This window comes from Taudactylus pleione, unplaced genomic scaffold, assembly GCF_031769625.1.
Source record: "Taudactylus pleione unplaced genomic scaffold, aTauple2 ptg000352l, whole genome shotgun sequence".
NCBI lineage: Eukaryota > Metazoa > Chordata > Amphibia > Anura > Myobatrachidae > Taudactylus > Taudactylus pleione.
The window spans coordinates 15764558-15788193 of record NW_028284753.1 but is presented as its reverse complement, the minus strand read 5'-3'; the positions used below and the strand labels follow the sequence as shown (position 1 = coordinate 15788193).

Sequence of the window (23636 nt, the reverse complement as noted above, 5' to 3'; positions counted from 1 at the left end):
GGGACTCACGCTGTTAAAGTGCTCAGGAAAAATAACCGGATTGAGGTTGGTGTCCACATGCGCCGGAATAGAAATCCATTTCCCTTTAGCTAACTGATCGGTTTTAGATTTGTGAATACGGCATAAAATAAGGTCCTTTTTAACTACCACTTTCTGAAAATCAAACCTGATGATGTAGAGGTCTTATTAATCGCCACCAATTCCCCAATCTAAATGCACCGAAATAAGCTAACGAGAACAACAAACTAAAAAGAATTGCTTCATACTCGCCCGCCGCGACCCCCGAAACAATGCACTCCTTCGCCCAACCCCCATCGCTTTAGTTAACAGGAAGGATTTTGTGGGGTCTGTCTCACCATGTAACTTTGAAAAAGAAATGCCGGACAGAGCAGCCGACATGGCAGCTTTAGAACGTACCATATAGTGCCAATCCCAAACGAATTATAACATACAGTAGTGAATCGGCTTACTTCCCTAGAGGCTAGGAAGCCTTGCCAATGTTTCCAAGCCACCGAATAAGTCCTCAGCGTACTTGGGGCAATGACATCAATGCAAGTCCTTCGATGTTGTCTTGACAATCTGCCAGAAATGTAGAGGATATTATAAGCCAAACGCACTAGCGCCCGGGGACACATCCCTAAACATATCCCACTGAAAATGCAACAAGGCATCGGCAATCTTGTTTTCCACGACTGGGACGTGGCGAGCCCAGAATTCAATATTTTTGTGCAAACATAAAAGAGTTAAATGTCTCAATAAATGCAAATCCGGGGGGATTCTGCCCTCTGATTATTGATGGCGTGTACACAAGTTATCACACCAAAAAACAATACTTCTATTGGTAAGCTTATCGGACCACAGCTCTACGGAGACCACGATTGGAAAAAGTTCCAAATGCAGCATGCTTCACGGTTAGGCCGTGCCTTCTCCACGATTCGGGCCAAGGTTCTGCGCACCATTCGCTTTCCAAGAATGCTCCAACACCTAACGTACCCGATGCCTCCGTGAATGACTGAAGTTTGTAATTGTCTACCGATGCCGGAAGCCATATACGCACCCCGTTAAACTCCCGTAAAAACGTAAGCCATACGCGTAGGTCCTCCCGCATGTCGTGCGATATGCGAACCAGGTGGTGAGATTTTGCACTCTGCAAGCAAAATTCAAAAGGCCTAAAATAGATTGCAATTTTTTAAGCCAAATCTTTTTTCACCAAAACAAAAGATTCCAAAAGCTCCCCTAACTTCCTGACCTTCTCTAACAGTAAACAGCAAAGACCCAACACGTATCGATTTCTACCGGTGGGTACGATAAACGAGTAGACGGGCCTTACTTTTTATCCCGTGCGACGGGAACCCCAATTGCGGTAAAAATTGCTTGCAATGAGAAAAGTAAATCACCACAAACCAAACTTCCCGCTGGACCCACCAACAAGAAATTGTCTAGGTAATGGGCTACGCCTCTTTGGCCCATATCTGCCTGCACGCACCATTGCAAAAAAGAACTAAAACACTTGAAAAATTAACATGAGATGGAACAACCCATTGGGAGACATTTGTCGACATTACCCTGTCCTGCACGCTTAAAACCCATATATTTAAAGGAATCAGCAGCAATCTAGAAGGCGGATTCGATATCCACCTTGGCTAAAAGAGCCCGCCTGCCGAACCCTTGTACAATTTCTAGGGCCTGCTGGAATGACTGGTATCTCACTCTGCAATCCTCCAAATTTAGGGCATGTTGACCGACCCTCCTTCCCGGGTAAGAAAGGTGCTGAATTAACTGAAACTTGCCCAGTTCTTTCTGTGGAATCACCCCCCAATGATGAGATGCACAGATCCTTCATGGGGAGAGAGGAAAAGGGTCCGTGCATGCGGCCCAATTGTACCTCAGCATTCACCTTACGCATGGCCACTTCTGGATGCTCCCTAACAGACCACAATTTTCATTTGTAAACTGCTTAAATATCGTGAGTTAAAGGTAGGCAAAAACCATTCTTAAAACCGTTGAGCAAAAAGGCCGCCTGCACTTTGAGAGGATAGCAGCCTAACCACTTCTCCAACTCAGCTAAATTGATGGGTGATTTTGCCTTGACACCGCAGGAGCATTCCTTGGCCAGATGACCACCACCGCACAGAATGCAGATGTTCAGATATCTACAACCTGCACATCTGCTGCATTAGGCGTTATTGAAAGCATAACATTTAGCACGACCGACCCCGCTGGTGCGAAACGCACTGGAAAAGGCTGTTTCTTGGCCATGCCTGAATCCGTGGGTGCTTCGGTTTTCTGATTGACTTCTAGCCAGACCTCGACGACTTTGAAGCCAAATTGGACTACATCCTGACCCTCTTGCTTTTTTTTTTTTAAAGTTTCGTCGTATTGACGCCACGCATTCCCTTTAGCCGAGTTACACATGCCATGGACTAATTGCATGTACTTCAATATATTCATGTATTCACCCGGCCTCGTTTCTAAGTAACAGGCCGCAAAAACATACATGCCGGACAACCAGTTTGTATAGGACCATCTAGCCTCCTCAGCTGTCGCCCCTGCTGCCTTCACCCAATCAAGCGTCTTTTTAGCATCTGCAGTATTTGTGAACATGTCAACAAATTTGCCTCTTTTAATTCTCTCTCGTACTTTTGATCGTAGGCCCCTAAGAATAGCAGTGTTCGCGCAATGAACCACGTCCCCAGCAGCATCTGGTACCTTAGTAGCGGACTCTACCCTAGTTCCTTTTGGGCTACCCTTCTTCCCTTAAGCTTCTGCGCTAAATATTTCATTAATTTTATGCTGCCTGCCTGCAGAGCTAGAAGAACTGCTAGAAGAATCAGATGCAGGGGGAGGCGCTGTGCCAAGGGGGATCAGCAGTAGACGGTCCAGCCACAGCCGACTGCGAATATAAATACTGTCCCTCGCTGCGCAGTGCACCCACCACGGCTTGAGTCGACGATGTTTTATCACTGACTGTGCTCAATCCACATAAACGGGAATCTGAGGGCTCAAAACAACAGTGTGCGGAAGGCAGAGTTGGCAAGGCCACCACGTGTCGGCGGGGGGGAGGGTGGGGGGTTTCATGAAAAATAGGGGGTGGTGGAGGGGGAGGAAACTGGCCCAGATGGCAGAGGTGGAGTCAGCGTGGGGATGTCCACGGGGATGGAGTGGCGGGGTGGGAATGGCTGGTAAAAAGTTAAAATCTGCGGCCCCCAGTGACAGGGGGTCATGCATGGGAACACCAGGGGTCATCACATATTGGAGTGGGCATGTTATCCTGGTAAAATAAGAGGCTCTGCTTCACCTGGGAATGTGGGTAGCCAGAGTACAAAGGGGCAAACTGGGCTACTGCTGGAGAGGGAGAGGTGGATTATGTAGCCACCATGGGTGTACGGGGGTCCCTGGGCGGAACAGAAATGGCTGAGGATGGTGACCCTGTTACTAAACAAAAGAGGAGAATCCTCCCTTAATGAATTGTGCCCCCTTGCTCCTAAAGCAGAGGGGGAGGGAGAGAGGTTGCTGGAAGGGAGCAGGCCAGACCCTGTGTGGCTGCGCAGCTTGTAAAATGGCCGTCGGTGCCTAGTGGGCGGGGCCAAGTGCAGGCTCTGGGAGCAATGCCGCTGGGGCTGAAAGCTGGTGACCTGCCCGGCTGGGGGCACCTGAGCCGCTTGCGACACCCCCCGCCAGCCAGCTGAAGGAGCGGGGGACTGAGCGCTAATGCCGGAACCTCCGGTGCGCGCGCTCGTGGGTGCCACAGGCGCCGCATCGTGGCTATCAGTGTGACGTGAGCCGTGCCTGGATGAAGCTGGGGCCATGGAGGTAAGCGGCCTGGCTGCCTCAATTAGGCGGCGGGGGGGAGGGCGCTGATTGGCGGACACGGGGCATGACTGGAGGCCTGTCGGTCTTTGGGGGAAAGGAAAGGAGAGGAAGGGCAGCAGGAAGGTTGAAGGAGGGAGGAGAGCAAGGGGAAAGAATCTGAAATGAGGGTGATAATGCAAATGAAAACAACTAAGAAAGTGCAGAAAAGGGTAGAAGGAAATTGCAATAAGGATTTGAAGTGGTGTGATACTTAGCCAGCCTTGACAAACTGCAAAGCTCCTCAACCTTGGCTATTTATGGCAGAGGCCTTGCCTCCTTTTAACATTGCTATAGGTTTATAATTTGATTGACAGCTCACTAGCTACACCCTCTCTATCCTTTAACCCCTAACTGAACTAACTAGCAAAACTCCTAACAAACAGGGTGCTTATCTTTCCTCAAACTTATATAAGATAACTTATATAAGTATTCGGAATCTTTAAACCTCCTATACCACATTCATATACAGTACTTACCTTGTGAGCTATTCGTAATAGTGTAATTTGTGTACATCTTATCAATATTAACTTTAAGTTAAAGCTATTTAAAACCCATATTGCTCAGCATGTTATATATGGAACTTGATCATCCAAGCTCATGTACCACAGTCAGACACTTAACACATGAGCTATTTGTTCATATAGTTAGAATTACAAGGCTTCCTATGCAGGAGCAAATAACTCATGTTTTAAATGTCTGACTCTGGTATATGAGATTGGGTGTCCGAGTCCCGTGTATGTCATGCTGAACATTGTCGGTTTTAAATTCAGGGGGTGTTAACAAAAAGGTGCACATATCACCTGCTGATACTGTATGGGAGCCAATCAAACAAGTCTCCTACTTGCCCCTGCACTCAATTACATCAGTAGGAGATTGAAAAAATTGGATCACCACCATTGCAGGATTAGTCATTTGTCTATGAAAAAATGATCTATCCATCAGGGAGGGATTCTGTATACTCACAAACCTCCTTGCGAGCACCACTGTGCCAATTACTACTAAGCCTGTTGATTTTCAGATGTGGTAGTAAAGCTTAGTAGGTGTTCCGATAGACCTCTCAAGCCACATACACACTAGACGATGTGTGTATGCAGCGTCAGTGGCGGGCAACGATGCCAACCAGCAATGAACGACGGCGGAGGGGCATGAGCGGGGCCATGATAACCACAGATTGGGCTACATGTACAGAGACTGGGGATATCGTTAACGACCCATGGGAGCATGCATCATTGGTCGTTTAGACCACACACACTAGAGATATGAACGATATATCATTGAACGATATCATTATCATTCATATCGTTCAGTTTTCTCGTCTAGTGTGTATGCCCCTTTATAGAAGATACTTTGGCCAAAGTCTCCCATGTGCAATGTGTCTACACGTAATAGAATAAAATGCAGATCTCTTTGACAGATATGCATATATGTTCTTCACCGTGACATACAGGGCCCCTGAGGGGGGGGGGGGGGGGTGAGGATACACTTTACCCAGCAGCCTTGTTCCCCGCCCACGTAACAAAATGCGACAGCCACTAGGGCAAGGACAGAGAGTACTGTGTGCTGCTGCTCTTTGCTGGGCTGGAGAGAGAGGCTGCTGCAGCAACAGTCAGTACTCTCTCTCCCTCTATGATGTGTTGGGGGGGAGCGATCAAACTCGCACCCGCCACCAGATCTGACACTGGCTTTTAGGATTTGTAAGGACAAGTTGGCCATGCCTCCTCCCAGTACTGGGGCCCAGCAGCGCTCTTGGCAGCCTTGGTGACATTACATCTACAGTTGTCCTCCCAGTTAAAAATAGTACAATTGCAGATTCCACTGGCTGGCACACAATACTGTATACAATTGAGTTAGATAGATAGTAGCACTGCAAACAGTAATAAAAGATATTTAACCAGGTATTTCTCGCACTAACCGGATATATTATTGTTTAATATTGTTCATTAATGCAGTCAGATCAATAATTCATGTACTTGTTTCATGCAGCAGACACTGCATCAGTAGTTTCTATTTTAGTAGTATTCTGTCTGATTTAGAGATGTGCGCTAACCCGATGCTAAATTATGCTAATGTCTCCTTAAACACAGTGGAGCATAGGGACGCCCACTGCTGCCTTCTCAGATATGGCACGTCTGACCAGTCACAAACACTGCAGCTCTCATGACACGCAACGAGCTCTCATGCTATCGCATTGGCTAATTTATGCACGCCCATGAAACAGCGTTTAAACAGTCAGAGACGCCCCTGGGTGTAATTAATCGCTGCCTGTGTGCAGTGCGGCTGACACGCATGTGCAATAGCAAACAATCGCTCGATCTGCTTAAAAATCTGCATTGCATCAATCTCTGAATCAGGCCTTATGTTCGTCTATGTAAAAGTACTGATGTTATATTCAGTTTGAAGGGGATTTGGTTTTATATCCGATTTTACATTCGACTTTAACTTTAGTATATCTCTAATGATCAAAATCGAATGAAAATCACCACAAATCCATAATCGAACAAAATCAAACCTTTGTAAATATACCCCTATCTCTCAACTACAGACAATCATACACACATTCTGTTGGTGCATAGTGATTCACGTGTTTTGTTAGTTTTTCCTTTCCCAAAGCTACCACTAGCAAAACTTTGCATCAGCGTTTTCAACATAATTCTCAGTCTCTGGTGCACTACATGTCAAGAACTCACTTTTTCCCTTCTTTCATATAAATATCTGTTTTTCTGCCTGCAAAAATGCTCCACCTGCTGAGAACAGAGAATATCAGTCAAATGTCAACTATATTCAATATAAATTAAAACTTTCATCTACCAAAACCTCTCCTTTACTTACTGAGCAAATATACTTACTGAGCAAATATACTTACTGAGCAAATATACTTACTGAGCAAATATACTTGTACTTGTACTATTTGTAAAGTGTATTTATTTTCTGACTTTTACTGCTTTCATCAAGGAAATGTTCATAACATTGAAATATGTCCATACTACAATTTGTCACCAAAAAAGGCTTATTGTCCTAATAAAAACAAAATAAAACAGAGTAGACTAAGAAATAAGGACTTACTTCCATTTACACTGACACATCACACAAAAAACTGAAAAATGCTCTGGTCTTGAAGTAGCTGAATGGATGTTTCTCATTTTATTTATTCTGTGCAGTTCCACCATCTCCTCATTCTTGTCACGATTGAGCTTGCCTGTGCCTCTGGTGCTGAAGTTCATATCTTCTGAGTGCACCCATGGAGGATGACTGGTCAAACAAATGTGCAGAAGAACTCGTCCTCTCCCAACTTACATCCAAGTTCCGCTATTAAGACGCCAAGTGAAAATGAACCGGAATCTGCAGACAACTGCAGGAGCAGGTGAGTCATTTATATTTGTGGAGTATAGAATTAACAGGATTCTAGGGGTCTGGGCACTAACCCATAACCTATTAGCAGAGTGTGTTAGCAGAGTAGTATTGCAATGTAATGCATAGCAGATTATGCAACAGACAATGGTGGATACTTGTCTGTCCTAGATAGCTTGGTAAACAAAGGTTGTAATACACTTGGCCAGATTATATGTGATGGTATGTGTTGCACAGTTGTTTGGTGCTGGTGGTGGTTAGTCCACACGTGATATAACTTAACCAGTTCTTATGTTTATTGAACCTAGTCGGGACAGCAGGTAGCAAATAACACAGGGATATAACTTGTACAGTTTCAATATAGTAGAAGCAGCCTGGAGCCGTTTGGTATATTGCTGGCTGCTGTAGTGCAATGGATGCTGGTGAGTGCTAGTGTTATTGCTCCCTAAAACAGCAGTGGTAGTAAAGTGCACCTGCAGCAGGCTAGGAAGCTGATACTGCTAGTAACTGTAGGAGAGTCTCAGGGTTCCATCCACTCGGTATGACACCAGGGAGTAAGACACACATGCACAGTATCACATGTCAGAGTTCGGGTTTGCAGGCTGCTCTCCGACAGGTCCTAGAGACTACTGGATCAGCCTGCGCTTGCCTATGGATGGAGGCAGCACCAGAGCGTACTATAAAGGAAGAACATCTACACTGTGACATTTTACAAGTGTGCTGTGTAATATTTGAGATATTTTTGGATAGATTTACGTATTATGTAGTGATGGGTGAATTGTCTTTGGTTTAGCTTTTTCAAAAACAATGCCAAAAATGTTAAGTATTATCATGTAGACACATGTCCCAACGTTTGGGACATGGCCATATCACATGGTCACAATATTTTAAGGGTGCGCTATGTCCACCGGTGGCATGCATCAAACTTCAGAAACACTAGATACCCCCTTCCACTATGTACACCACTACATAGACACATTCACACATAGCAGATGTGCGTGGTCGACATAATCATCATTGTTTATATGTAAGGCACCACAAAACTCTTTCAGCACTAGAGAGTCACATAATCTAATAATATAATAACTGTGTCCAGCGCTAACCTCTTTATACTAATTCAGATATCTGAAGTGTGGAAAGAATGATATATAGTATAGAATGATATATAGTACAAAATGGATGTAAACTGTGTACGTTGTAATAATAATGGTATTTATTGATTCGTTTAAAATTGCATCTTAATTATGAAATCCAAGTGCTCCTGTGCACTTATGTAGAAAAATAAAAATGATTAAGATCAAACAGATAGCCAGAAAAATAAGGTAATGTTCCTAAACACTGGCTCTGATTTATAAACGAAAAAGGCTCCTGGGTGCCTTCTGTGATAGACTGTCAGCAAATGCCCACGTCCCTTGGCATCTGAAACGCTGTGTAGCAATGCAGAGTATGTCCCATATGTGTGGGGTGTGTAGGTATACCCTTAATCAGGGCTTCCCTGCCATATAAGTGATCATACGTTCCCCCACTAAATGGTATGGTAAAATTGCAGTATTGTATAGGACTGTCCTTACCGTTGGCCAAATGATGTAGTGCTCGCTAGATGCGGCTACCATCGGTTGTCCTGATTTCTGTTCCCCTCCACTGTGTCCGTATGCCGGGGGTGAACACCGCGCACAGGTGGATGGTGCGTCGGCAGTCTGCTGTTAATGTCTGGACGCTTCCTGGTAGAGTGGATCTTAGCGTGGTGCATGTGTATCAACAACGCGTTTCAGCCCAATTGGCCTTTTTCAAGTTGATCTGTGATAGTCTTTAGTGAAGTATATAACTAGCGCTTCTCCAATCATCTCATCAGTTTGGTGGAGCGCTAGTTATATACTTCACTAAAGACTATCACAGATCAACTTGAAAAAGGCCAATTGGGCTGAAACGCGTTCCTCTACCAGGAAGCGTCCAGACATTAACAGCAGATTGCCGGAGCACCATCCACCTGTGCGCGCTGTTCACCCCCGGCATACGGACACAGTGGAGGGGAACAGAAATCAGAGACAACCGTTGGTAGCCGCATCTAGTGAGCACTACATCATTCGGCCTACGGTAAGGACAGTGGTGCGGGACGCCGCCCCTGTCTATTTCTTACAGCAGTCCTATACAATACTGCAATTTTACCATACCATTTAGTGGGGGAACGTATGATAACTTATATGGCAGGGAAGCCCTGATTAAGGGTATACCTACACACCCCACACATATGGGACATACTCTGCATTGCTACACGGCGTTTCAGATGCCAAGATCACTCCTACAACGGGTTGTCACACACATTGGTTAAAAGGGAGACGTAGGCACTTGGTGCTATACGGAAAGGGACCCCCTAAAAGGGTCACCTTATGTTACCTGCAACTCGTATATAGGTAGCTGTTTGGAGATAATCTCCCAACATTGGGGACTGGTGTTTGACATAACGGACGTGGGCATTTGCTGACAGTCTATCACAGAAGGCACGCAGGGGCCTTTTTCATTTATAAATCAGAGCCAGTGTTTAGGAACATTGCCTTATTTTCCTGGCTATCTGTTTGATCTTAATCATTTTTATTTTTCTATATAAGTGCACAGGAGCACTTGGATTTCATAATTAAGATGCAATTTTAAACGTATCAATATTACAACATACACAGTTTACATCCATTTTGTACTTCTCTATAATACTATATATCATTCTTTCCACACTTCAGATATCTGAATTAGTATAAAGAGGTTAGCGCTGGACACAATTATTATATTATTAGATTATATACCCTCTTTGAGTTTGGACAACTCTGTGCCCAGCTGCTTCCAAAGCCACTGGTGGATACATAACTAGAGTGTCACACTAACCAATCATTTAAAATGAGAGTGAGAGATATATAGTACAGAGGCAGATAGAGGAGGATTAGATTGTTTTTGAAGCAGATGAATATTTGTCTTGTAATGAGGCTAGAGATGTCTGAAGGAGAGATGTTGGTTAGGATGAGAAGCTTAAATTAAATTCTGGAGGAATTGGGGAGCCAATGTAGGGATTACAAAGTGTTGGACCCGGTGTAGATCAGCGAGAGAGGAAAATCAATTTGCCACAGCATTTAGGGTGTATTATAGAGGGTAAAGATGGGGAGAGAGAGGAGATCTGACACAATATTATTTATTGAGTGTGTCAGATACAAGAAATATTGAATCATATAGAAGGTACAAAATGACTTAGTGTAAAGAGGAATGTAATAATAAGCACAAAATATATGTTGGATAATTGCTGAAAGGATTTTGTGATGCTCAGAAAGAAATATCCATGGCTGATCGGATGTTTCAATCAGCAGGATAATGTAAAAGTCTGAATGTCAAGGGCCGCTCTGGAGGTCTGCGGGGGATCTGGGACTTACCTCTCTGGGCACTCTGGCGGGGTCCATCTGGAGGAGGTGCAGGCTGCTGGCGGTTAGCGCGGTATGCGGGCAGGTCCCTGAGAGGCAGCGCTGGATCTCTGGCATCTTGGAGCTGCTATGGCTGGGAGTCTGCTCAAACGCTGCCGGGTGCTGGGCACCGCCATCTTGGATTTGGTCACATGTCAGGCGAGAGCCAATCCAGTTGTAGTGATTTACAATGGACTCTGACAACCAATCCAGCACCAGCATTGGGTACTTAAGGGCTTACTGGGAGTCCCCAGGTTGCCAGTGCAACATCTAACTCAGCTAGTCTGTGTGCTAGTTCTCTGTGCTCCTTAGTCTTGTCTTGTCTCAAGTGTTCCAGTTGCAGTACTCAGTTGGTGAACTTGTTTGCTACCTGCTCCATTTCTAAGTGCCACTGCCAGTGCTCTGCTCCTCTTGGTTCCAGTGAACCTGACGTTACCTGCGCTACATTACAGAGCCTTCTTCATCAGCATTTCCAGCCAGCACCAGTACTAGGAGCTGTACCCTGACTCCCCATTGGGGTTAAGTTCCCCTGTTCCTAGATCTCCATCTTCCACATTGTCCTGCTAAGGCAGATATTCATGAACAAGAACTCCCTTCATCCAGCCTCATTCCATTATCAGGGAACTGCTTGCAAGGACTTCCCTGCACCCAGTTTAGGTCCTCTTCCCACCTCGGACGTGACAGTTTGAACTGGCCCAATGGATTCGGCTAGTGGTCAGGATTTCAGAGCAGACCTGTTGCAAAGTATTGCCAGTCGTTTGGAGGGCCTTGAAGTTTCCCACTGTCAGCTGGGACAATTTATGCAAGAGATGTCTCACCATCAGGATTCCCTGCAAGCTTCCCTTGTCATGGTCAGCATGCCTGCTACAACCAATCCTCAACATGTTCCTGCTATTGGTCCTACCATAAGTACCTCACCATCACATCTCCATCTGCCAACGCCAAATAAGTTAGATGGAAACCCATATCTGAGCCGTCGCTTCTTGAATCAGTGTGATGTACATTTCACGCTACAGCTTGCTATCTTTCCTTCTCCCAAAGCCAAAGTGGCTTATATTGTGTCGCTCCTCTCTGGTCTAGCCCTAAAATGGGTCTTACTGTTATGGGAACAAGCCGATCCTCTGTTGGCTGATTATACAGAATTTCTCTTGACATTTCAGAGAATCTTCGATGAGCCCGGTAGGGCGAATTCAACATCCACAAAAATCATGCGGCTCTGTCAGGAGAACAGGACGGTAGGGCGATACGTTATCCAGTTCTAGATGTTGGCTTCGGAGCTGCAGTGGAACAAGGAGGCTATGATTTCAGTTTTCTGGAGTGGACTTTCTGATAGCCTTAAGGATGATCTAGTGACACGCGATTTGCCACCCATATTGGATGACCTTATCTCATTGTGAAATAAGGTGGTTCTACGCTACCATGAGCAACAGAGAAGAGTAGTACAGGCCGCTTCAGGTTTCAACCTATTCCACCTCCTCCTGCTGCTCCTACCGAGAGACCATCACTGAAGAACCTATGCAGATTAATTGGGCCCGACTTACCCACAGAAACGTCGCCGGGAGAATCTGTGCATGTATTGTGGAGAGGCTGGTCATCTGGTAGCCTTATGCATCCGTCGTCCAGTTAATGACAGCTCCTAACCAGCCATGGAGACACTAGGTTGGGAGTAATGTCACTGTCTCCAACTAAATCTGAGGCTACTATCCCTGTTGCCTTGGAGCTGACTTAAGGGTCTAAAAATGTCCTTGCTCTTCTGGATTCCAGAGTGGCCGGGAATTTAACTTAGGCTGAATTAGTCCAGAAATATCAAATCCCTGTGCAGCCTTTGATTCATGCTATTTCTTTCTCTTCAGTTGATTGCAGTCACATGGTTAACAGAACCGTCACTCATCAGACTCATCCGCTACAACTCCGTATTGGTGCTCTTCATGTGGGGCTGTTAGAACTTTTAGTTATACCTAAGGCCTCCCGCAGAATTATTTTAGATTATCCTTGGTTAAGCAAGCATAGTCCATGAATTGATTGGATGTTGATGCAAATTTTGTCTTGGGGAAATTCTTGTCTTTCTTCCTGTCTTCAATGTGTGAAATCTGTAAATAAAATTCAAATATCAGACCCATATCAACTTCCCTCTCATTATGCTTCATTTAAAGATGTTTTTTGCAAGTCAGGAGCTGATATTTTACCTCCCCACAGGGATTGGGACTGTCCTATAGAACTAATGCCTGGGACGATTCCTCCATGTGGACGTACTTATGCACTTTCAGTTCCAGAAACAAAGGCACTGTCGAAATATATCCAGAAAAATTTAGCCAAAGGGTTTATCCATCCATCTACCTCTCCTGCAGGTGCTGGGTTCTTCTTCATCACTTAGAAAGATGGAGGACTTTGTCCCTGCATACACTATCGTGGATTTAACAACACTCAATCAAAAACCGGTACCCCTTATTCTCAAGCTATTTGATTGGGTAAAGGGAGCTACAGTATTCACTAAACTAGACCTATGAGGAGCCTATAATCTTATCCGAATTTGTACAGGAGATGAATGGAAGACCGCATTTAATATCTGAGACAGGCATTTCGAGTATCTAGTCATGCCCTTCGGTCTTAGTAACACTCCCGCAGTTTTCCAGAATTTTGTTAGCGACATCTGCTGAGATTTGCTTTACCCCTCTGTAGTCGTCTACCTCGCTGATATCTTAATTTTTTCTTCCAATTTAGAGGATCATCGGCATCATGAGAGAAAGTTTCTGAACAGGTTGAGGAAGAACAGTTTATACTGTAAGCTGGAAAATATGTATTCGAAGTTTCATCTATACCCTTCCTGGGATATATAGTCTCTGGCACAAAAACAGACAAATCTCAGGTGCACAACTCCAAATTATTGATAATATATAAATGTAAATATATTATATATATTATATATATAAATATATATAATATATAAATACAATAAAATTTTGCAATCAATAGAGGATTTTAGCATAATCTTGGCCAAGGTTATGGGCCTACTCACCATATCCAGGTAACCTCTTTAGGGTAGGTCCCTAACATACTAGGATTCAAATCCAGAGTGCAGGACACCCCCAAACTGGCCCAGCCAAGCCGCCCCAGGGCACCGCCATAGTAAGAAAAATGCAGTGTAAAAGAGATAGTTAAGAGCAGCCACAGCTGCATATAAAGAATGTAAATAAAAAAGTGAAGTACATGTATAATAAACAAACAGTGAAGGGTTAAAATGTGTTATAAAATAAAAATGTGTTATAATGCGGTGCCCTGAAACAATTCAACCAAAGCAATCCAGGGGGACCCATGCCCCAAAAATGAACCAAAGTTGCACTACAGTATATAACTTGTAGGACTTACTGTACCTAGAATTGTGCCTAATACCAGTGTGCATATACATTACCAGACTCCATGCTTTTAAACCAATAAGGTAGGGATGCTAATCCATACTGAGGGCGTCTCCTTTCACTCAGGTGTGCAATAAAGCACATTAAATGGAGTATATGGGAAAGATTCCTGGACTGCACACCCTGAATATATATTGTGATAGGATCACTGGTAAAGTGGTCTGTGGCAGGTACATTTGTCCCAGATTCCTGTCTTATGTGTTCTAAACCCCCAGGAGAAAGTCTGCAGTGTAGCAGGCTTGAGTCTCGGCTTTTTGAAAAGCCGGTTTGGGACCTGGGGGTTGTGGGTGAGAGGAGAGGGAGGGCTCCACCCACGGCCACTCCAGGTTTTGGTTCTCACAGCCTGGTAACAGGCTTGTTAGGGTTTCCACCTGAGAATGGCCAATATAAGCCTAGTTTGTTTAGGGCTGAGTGTCTCACCTGGGAGAGCAGACAGGGAGTTTGCTCAGAGACACTTGAAAATCTATCCGTGAGTGTTGTGCTGTGCTTTTGTTGCTGGTGAGGACATTAGGCCCTGCCAGGTTCTGGTAGTGAGGGAACTACCTGTGAAGTTAGTGCCCCGACAGGGCTAGGATTTATGTTTGTTTTCTTTATGTTATTTCTGACATTGTACAATAAAAACTGGCGCCGACCAGCTTGTACTTGCATCCAGACTGGTGTGCTGCTTCCCTGCTGCTGTGGGTGTGTGTAAGAAAGGAGTCCTTCTACCCAGGAGAGGGAACCCCTAATCTGACTGTTTCACAATATGGTGGAGAATGCGGGCACCCACACACACTGAAGTTGCAGCGAGAGGAAAACTTTCCATTTAAAAATTAAAGGGACAGACACCCAATTTGTGAGTGTGGAAATAACACTGTGTCCTTGGAGTCCCATAGAGGAGGTATCAGCCAATGCTCAGAGAGGCAAGGTTCAGCTTCCAACCTACCCCACAGGACAAAATGGAGGAAATTATTAAGGCCTTGCTCCAAGCTACAGGAGTTCAGCAGGAGACGAACAAAGCTCAGCAGGAATCTACCAGGGCCCAGCAGGAAGCTACTGCAGCTCAGCAGGAATCTACCAGGGCTCAGCAGGAATCCACCAGGGTGCAACTGTTGGCCTTGGAGACAGCCCAGAGGCAACAACAGGTCGCCATCGAGGAAACCCGCCAGGCCTTAGCGGAAAACAGCCAGGCCATAAAAGAGGTGATACAGCACCTGGTCGCCCGGCCCACAGATGTTAATACTGGTCCTCCCACCACCACTCACTCCGTACGAGCCAGTCACTTCCTCCAAAAGATGACTTCGGGCGATGATGTGGAGGCCTATCTCGCCGCATTTGAAAGAACGGCCGAAAGGGAGAGTTGGCCCAAGGAGCAGTGGGCAAGTCTGGTGGCACCTTTTTTGTCTGGGGAGCCACAAAAAGCATATTTCGACTTATGCCTGGCTGATGCCAAGGACTATAAAAAACTAAAACAGGAGATCCTAACTCGCTTGGGAGTCACCACCTTTGTTCGTGCCCAACGGGTCCACCGCTGGGAGTTCCATATGGGCAAGCCTCCACGTTCACAGATGCATGACCTCGTCCATCTGTCCTCAAAATGGCTACAGCCCGAGATGCTGACGGGACCACAGATCGTGGAAAGGGTCATGATGGACCGGTACCTGCGATCGTTACCTGCGACTCTGCGCAAGTGGGTGAGCCATGCAGACCCTAAGTCCGCGGACCAGTTGGTCGAGCTGGTGGAGAGGTGCGTGGCGGCTGAGGAGCTGATGAGTATGCCCCACCGAGCCCCGATGGCGCACCGGCGAACTCCCACAGACACTGGTAAGACTGTTCCAGGGGAGAAGGGTGCTGGGCGGTGGGATGTACCTAAGACTGAGGGTGTAGAACCTGGAGACAGGCCTGCCAGGCCAGGAAGGTTCTTGCCCCATAAACGACTAGACATTAATATGATTCAGTGTTTTCGGTGTGGTGACTTCGGCCATATTTCCGCTAATTGTTCACTTACAACTGAACCTATGCAATGTGATACTGCTCATGTCTACCACAGGGGGTCTTTCTTTGCACAGACAGCCTGTACGGCTGACCGGCAGGCTGAGACTGATAAGCACATGTGTGTACTCACACTGTAGATGGCAACCGAGTAGAGGCACTGTTAGACTCTGGTAGCTTGGTGACACTTATAAAAGCTGAGCTGGAGAACCCCTTGAGGCGTAAGGGGAAAACTGTTGGTGTGACCTGCATACATGGGGATACTCGATATTATGTTACTGCCGAGGTGAACATCGAGACACCATGTGGTTCTGCTATAGTTTCTGTGGGTTTGGTGCCTGGTCTGATGTGCGATGCAATATTGGGGAGAGACTTTGCTCACTTCTGGAAGTTGTGGGAAAGCCGTTTTTTTCCAGAAGTTAACAACCCCGATCCATTTGAGAAGGTTGTCGATGTAGTGGAGGAGGGAGTTTCTTCTGAGTCAAGAGTTATTCCCTTTTTCTACTATGATTGGCGAACTAGAGAATGCAGAGCGTGACGGTGGTCCGCCAACTGATGTGCCTCCCATTGAGGTGGGAAGTGTTGTTGGGCCAGTGGATCGTCTGCCTGATTTAGAGGTCAGAAGAGAGGTCTTTGCCGTGGAGCAGTTGAATGACCCTACTTTGGTAAAAGCCAGGGAGAATGTAAAAGTAGTTGATGGTAAACCCGTAGACCCTGATAGTCCTTTGTCCTATCCCCACATGGCAATGTGTCAGGATTTGTTATATAAGGTGACTAAGAAGGGGGAAGATATTGTGGAACAACTAATAGTTCCCAAAGCCTACAGAAGAACAGTGTTGGATCTGGTCCATGGTCATATAATGGCAGGCCATCTAGGGGTAGAGAAAACCACTGAGCGAATAATGCAGAGGTTTTTCTGGCCCGGGCTTCATAAAGAGGTGTCTGACTTTTGCGCATCCTGCCCTGAGTGTCAGTATCATGCTCCCAGGCCACATTTTAAGGGTCCACTAGTTCCAGTGCCTATTATAGAGGTGCCGATAGTAAGAGAGCACCTGGAACCGGCTCAACAGGCACGGCAGAGGGTATACAACTGCAGTGCTCGGTTACGCAGCTTTGCTCCTGGGGACAGAGTGTTAGTGTTGGTTCCCACTGTGGAAAATAAACTTTTGGCTAAATGGCAAGGGCCCTTTGAAATCTTAGAAAGAGTGGGGCAGGTCAATTACAAAGTTTACCAGACGGGGAAAAGAAAGCCGGAACAGATATACCATATAAATCTGTTAAAGCCCTGGAAAGATAGAACGGTACTGTCGGCAATTCAACAACAAGAGGTCAAGGAGTTTCTGGTCAGAAATAGGGTGCTGTTCTCTGACATACCTGGGAAAACCTCGGTCGTTAAACATGACATCATCACTGACCCAGGGGTTAAAGTTAATCTAAAGCCCTATAGGTTACCAGAAGCACCAAGAGAATCGGTGTCGAAATAAATTAAAAATATGCTAGAGTTAGGGGTTATTGAAGTATCACATAGTGAATGGTCAAGTCCCATTGTGTTGATTCCAAAGCCCGACGGGAGTGTGCGTTTCTGCAATGACTTCCGAAAGGTGAACAGGGTTTCAAAATTCGATGCCTACCCGATGCCACAGTGGAGAAGGAGGCATTGGCCATAAAGTGGGCGTTAGAGGCTCTCAGGTACTACTTGGTTGGAAGAAAGTTCAATTTGATCACTGATCATGCCCCTTTGAAGTGGATGTCCGCAAATAAGGACAGTAATGCGAGAATTACGAGATGGCTCTTGGCGTTACAAACTTTTACATTTGCAGTGGAACACAGGCCAGGAAGCCAGCTGGCCAATGCAGACGCGTTGTCACGCGTTCATTGTTTGGGGGCTTCAGTTGTTCCGCCCCACAGGTCGAAACAAAGGGGGGGGATATGTGATGGGATCACTGGTAAAGTGGTCTGTGGCAGGTACATTTGTCCCAGATTCCTGTCTTATGTGTTCTAAACCCCCAGGAGAAAGTCTGCAGTGTAGCAGGCTTGAGTCTCGGCTTTTTGAAAAGCCGGTTTGGGACCTGGTGGTTGTGGGTGAGAGGAGACGGAGGGCTCCACCCACATACCCCACTCCAGGTTTTGGTTCTCGCAGCCTGGTAACAGGCTTGTTAGGGTTTCCACCTGAGAGTGGCCAATATAAGCCTAGTGTGTTTAGGGCTGAGTGTCTCACCTGGGAGAGCAGACAGGGAGTTTGCTCAGAGACACTTGAAAATCTATCCATGAGTGTTGTGCTGTGCTTTTGTTGCTGGTGAGGGCATTAGGCCCTGCCAGGTTCTGGTAGTGAGGGAACTACCTGTGAAGTTAGTGCCCCGACAGGGCTAGGATTTATGTTTGTTTTCTTTATGTTATTTCTGACATTGTACAATAAAAACTGGCGCCGACCAGCTTGTACTTGCATCCAGACTGGTGTGCTGCTTCCCTGCTGCTGTGCGTGTGTGTAAGAAAGGGGTCCTTCTACCCAGGAGAGGGAACCCCTAATCTGACTGTGTCACAATATATATATACAATGGGAGGTGCTACCTGAGGAGACTAATTGCAGGCACAAAAACAGACAAATCTCAGGTGCACAACTCTATTATCAATAATTTGGAGTTGTGCTCGGTGGGCTATGGGCCTGATTCAGAGCTGAATGCTCTGACCAGAGCGCTTGCTCTGAATCAGGGCTGTCCTATTTAAATGTGGAGCGGCCTTTTGGATGCTCGCATAGCTGTGGGTTACCACCCACAGCTTATGCGAGTGTCCATGATGATGGTCGCGATGGTCAAAGACCTCCGTCGTGCGCATGCGCATTCGCCCAACATCGACCCTCTAGCGAGCGACCTTCGCTCGCGAGCGGGTCTGAATTACCCCCTATGTTTTTTACACAATTAATTTCACGATAACTTTTCGTCCAGGATCCCAGAATCAGAAGACTGATGCCTTGTCTTGTTCAATCATCTCTGAAAATTCTATGGAAACCCAAAGAGAACTTGCTGTCCTAGAACCCAGAGTTTTCACTGCCACAAAAATGATATCACCTTTTGGAAAAACGTTTGTCACTCCAGAGTTATGAAAACAATTACTTGCATGGGTGTGCATGCATTCCGCTTTGCCGGACATCCTCAAACAAATGGAGTAATGGAACGTGTTAATCAAGATCTGGATACATTTGTTTGAATTCATCTATCCTCCTCACAAGATACAGTAACTGGTTGGAATCTTGCCTTGGGTGGAATTTGCACACAATGATTATTGCCACTCCTCCACCGGTCATACTCCATTCTTTACTGTTTATGGCACACCTACGGGTACCCGAGTTCCAAAGTTTACCAGTTTTCGACCTGCCAGCAGTTACATCCTTACTTACAATACTTCTCCAGGATTTGGAAAAAGGTTCAAACTACACTCCAGAAAACCTCTCATTGTTACAAACATTGGACGGACAAGAAAAGAAGATCAGTGCCAAGCTTGAAAGTAGGGTACCAAGTGAGGTTCTACATCTAAGAGAGCCATCGATGAAATACGGCCCTCGTTTTACTGGTCCATTTCCAGTCGAAGAAGTTATCAACCCGGTTGCTTATGAGCTCAAATTACCTTCTTACCTTAAGGTTCCTAACTCATTTCACATCTAATTATTAAAGCCCCTGGTTCTGAAGGGCTTACTGGGAGTCCCCAAGTTGCCAATGCAACGTCTAACACAACTAGTCTGTGTGCTAGTTCCGTGCTCCTTAGTCTCATTTTGTCTCCAGTGTTCCAGTTGCTGTACTCAGTTGGTGAACTCATTTGCTGCCTGCTCCATTTCTAAGTTCCACTGCCAGTGCTCTTTTCCTCTAGGTTCCGGTGAACCTGCCGCTACTCGCGCTACATTACAGAGCCTCCTCCATCAGCATTTCCAGCCAGCACCGGTACTAGGTTCCCATACCTACGCTTCTCCGGAGCTGTACCCTGACTCCTCTTTGGGGTTAAGTTCCCCTGTTCCTAGATCTTCGTCCTCCGCTTCGTCCTGCTAAGGCAGACATTCATGAACAAGTACTCTCTTCATCCAGTCTCATTCCAGGATCAGGAAACTGCTCGCAAAAACTTCCCTGCACCCAGTTCGGGTCCTCTTTCCACCTCGGACGTGACACTGGAAAGTCAGGAGCAAGTCCGGAAAATCCATCAGTGCACAAACAGGCTAGACTAAGGGCCATGGTGGAACTAGGAATATCTTCTCACATAAAGGGGTCTATTCATGTAGTTCTACTGTATCACTACGGTATATATCACATAATTTTGATGGCATTTAAAATGATGTGAAGTAGAAATTCAGGTACACTTACCTTCCAGTGTTGCGAAAAGGGGGCCCTCTTTGATCCTGGGGTCAGCTGCGGTCCTTGTAGATAAAGCAACGGCAGCACAGTGAGTCCACAGGTGGGGGGCAGAGCAGGTCGGGGCATTGGGGAAGGAGGGATGGTGGGGGGGCCTGAGTAAGCCAGGGTAGCAAGCAGTATGAAGTTATGCCGGGTCACTTTATTAATATATATACAAGACAGAGAAGCAGTGGTGGTGGGGAAACAGAGCATTGGCAGGTACAGTGGGGAGGCAGCAGCCTAAACTGACCTGGCATACACTGGATCATTTCATTAACATATAGGGGTCTATTCATGTAGCAGTGAAAAGCCCTTTATCAGTGATAACAGGGCTTTTCACTGCTTCCTCCTATTCAGAGAAGGGATTACCATGGAGATTTCTCCAGTGGTTCCCCTGATTAGTGTAGATATCGCTTCCACATACACTAGTATGGGGAGAGCAATTCATAGAAGCACGGAGAGCTCAGCTTTTCATTTAGCTTCTCTAAAAGCTATTGCAATCTCAAGATGGCGTAAGAAGGCTTGTTAGGGGAGAAGAGCAGAGAAGAGTGTTGTTTTCTTGCCTTCTCCCTGTTCTCTCCACCCCCTTCTCTGACAGCAGCCAATCAGAAGAGCCCAGTACATATGCATACGGCAGGTCACTTCCTCCTGCTTGCTTCCCCAGTGCCCCTTGCTCTGCCCTACCCTCGCCATCATTAGTAAGGTGACCCAACATACACTACCGTTCAAAAGTTTGGGGTCACTTAGAAATTTCCTTATTTTTGAAAGAAAAGCACTGTTTTTTTTCAATGAAGATAACATTAAATTAATCAGAAATACACTTTATACATTGTTATGCGGTAAATGACTATATTAGCTGCAAACGTCTGATTTTTAAAGGAATATCTACATAGGTGTATAGAGGCCCATTTCCAGCAACCATCACTCCAGTGTTCTAATGGTACATTGTGTTTGCTAACTGCATTAGAAAACTAATGGATGATTAGAGAACCCTTGAAAACCCTTGTGCAATTATGTTAGCACAGCTGAAAACGGGTTTGCTTGTTAGACAAGCTATAAAACTGGCCTTTATTTGAGCTAGTTGAGTATCTGGAGCATGACATTTGTGGGTTCGATTATACTCTCCAAATGGCCAGAAAAAGAGAACTTTCATGTGAAACTCAACAGTCTATTCTTGTTCTTAGAAATGAAGGCTATTCCATGTGAGAAATTGCCAAGAAACTGAACATTTCCTACAACAGTGTGTACTACTCCCTTCAGAAAGCAGCACAAACAGGCTCTAATCAGAGTAGAAAGACAAGTGGGAGGTCCCGGTGCACAACTGTGCAAGAAGACAAGTACATTAGAGTCTCTAGTTTGAGAAATAGATGCCTCACAAGTCCTCAACTGGCAGCTTCATTAAATGGTACCCACAAAATGCCAGTTTCAATGTCTACAGTGAAGAGGCGACATCGGGATGCTGGCCTTCTAGGCAGATTGGCAAAGAAAAAGCCATATCTGAGACTGGCCAATAAATGGAAAAGATTAATATGGGCAAAAGAACACAGACATTGGACAGAGGAAGATTGGAAAAAAGTGGTATGGACAAACTAATTGAAGTTTGAGGTGTTTGGATCACAAAGAAGAACATTTGTGAGACGTAGAACAAGTGCAAATATGCTGGAAGAGTGCCAGACGCCATCTGTCAAGCATAGTGGAGGTAATGTGATGGTCTGGGGCTGCTTTGGTGCTGGTAAAGTGGAAGCTTTGTACAAGGTAAAAGGGATTTTGAATAAGGAAGGCTATCACTCCATTTTGCAATGCCATGCCATACCCTGTGGACAACATTTGATTGGAGCCAATTTCCACCTCCAATAGGACAATGACCCAAAGCACACCTCCAAATTATGCAAGAACTATTTAGGGAAGAAGCAGGCAGCTGGTATTCTGTCTGTAATGGAGTGACTACTGCAGTCACCAGATCTCAACCCCATTGAGCTATTGTGGGAGCAGCTTGACTGTATTGTACCCATCAACCCAATCCAACTTGTGGGAGGTGCTTCAGGAAGCGTGGGGTGAAATTTCTTCAGATTACCTCAACAAATTAGAATGCCAAAGGTCTGCAATGCTATAATTGCTGCAAAAGTTTAAAGGACAAAATTATTATTTCAACTAAAAATCATTATTTCTAATCTTGCCAATGTCTTGACTATATGGTCTATTCATTTTGCAACTCATTTGATAAATAAAAGTCAGTTTTCATGCAAAACCCAAATTTCTCTGGGTGACCCCAAACTTTTGAACGTTAGTGTATGCACATGCTGGATCTCCACCTGTTAACTGGCGGTGCCCCCCGCTGCCCCCGATATGTCTTAATAAGGTGACCAGATATATGCATATGCTGGGTCACCACCTCTTAATTAGAACTGAGCAGTAAAACCGAACCGCTCATCTCTACTCTTTACTGCCTGCTGCCACCTCGCACTGCCCCACACCAGCCGCAGCACTGGTGTGAAATGACCTGGCAGCCGGTGCATGCGCACAATGGGAGAGCCTTACCAAATACAGAGGACCGCAGAAGAAGTCTGTGATTACTGGAGCTCTGGATACCGGATCACATCACATATAAGGTAAGTATAAATGAATTGCTACTTAGCCAAGCTACGTATTTATAGTGCATCGAAACGATGCGATATATAGTGAAAATTAACAATTCCACAATGCAAAACTTCATGAATAGACCGCATATTTTCTCCAGGAAGTTCTCGCTCTCAGTGGAGGGTCACGGTCACCCGGGGAGCAGAGGCAGACTTTTTTTCTCTTCCACTCACTCCCTGGGGTATCTCTGATTGGCCACAATTAGAGAAGGGACCATGGCAGTGAGTTTAGAGATAAGGGTAGAGTCTGATGTTGTCAACTATGAAGAATACTAAAGGAGTTTTACTGACACTAGGGGATAAATTTACTAAGGTGCCGATTTCTTTTCTATGTCATCCGAGATCAATCTCGGATGACATTGTACGGATTCCTGTGTTTCATTTTTTAACAGGTTACTGAATTTACTAAGCTGCCGAGTTCCTGTCATTCGAGTTGTTCGATGGTGTAATCATTTTTTGTCATTCATATTATTCATTTCTATTTACCGTTCGATTTTCATTAACTCGAACGAACAGATGCATGCATGGTTCAAGGAGATCCATGATACATGCATCTGTGTGTAAATAAATAAACACAGAAGCACGGACGGGATCAGTGAGATC

At 45.5% G+C, this 23636-nt stretch overlaps 1 protein-coding gene across 2 annotated transcripts in view; it reads left to right on the top strand.

The window, feature by feature from the left end:
* The window catches only part of LOC148508681 (cyclic nucleotide-gated channel alpha-2-like), a 260462-nt gene that overhangs the window by 194563 nt on the left and 42263 nt on the right, over window positions 1-23636 (top strand). For both annotated transcript variants that reach the window (XM_088444227.1, XM_088444228.1), the window contains one exon: window positions 7011-7213. In XM_088444227.1, coding sequence (XP_088300353.1) covers window positions 7098-7213 — 116 coding nt within the window. In that variant the 5' untranslated portion in view covers window positions 7011-7097. The remainder of the gene's footprint in view (window positions 1-7010; window positions 7214-23636) is intronic.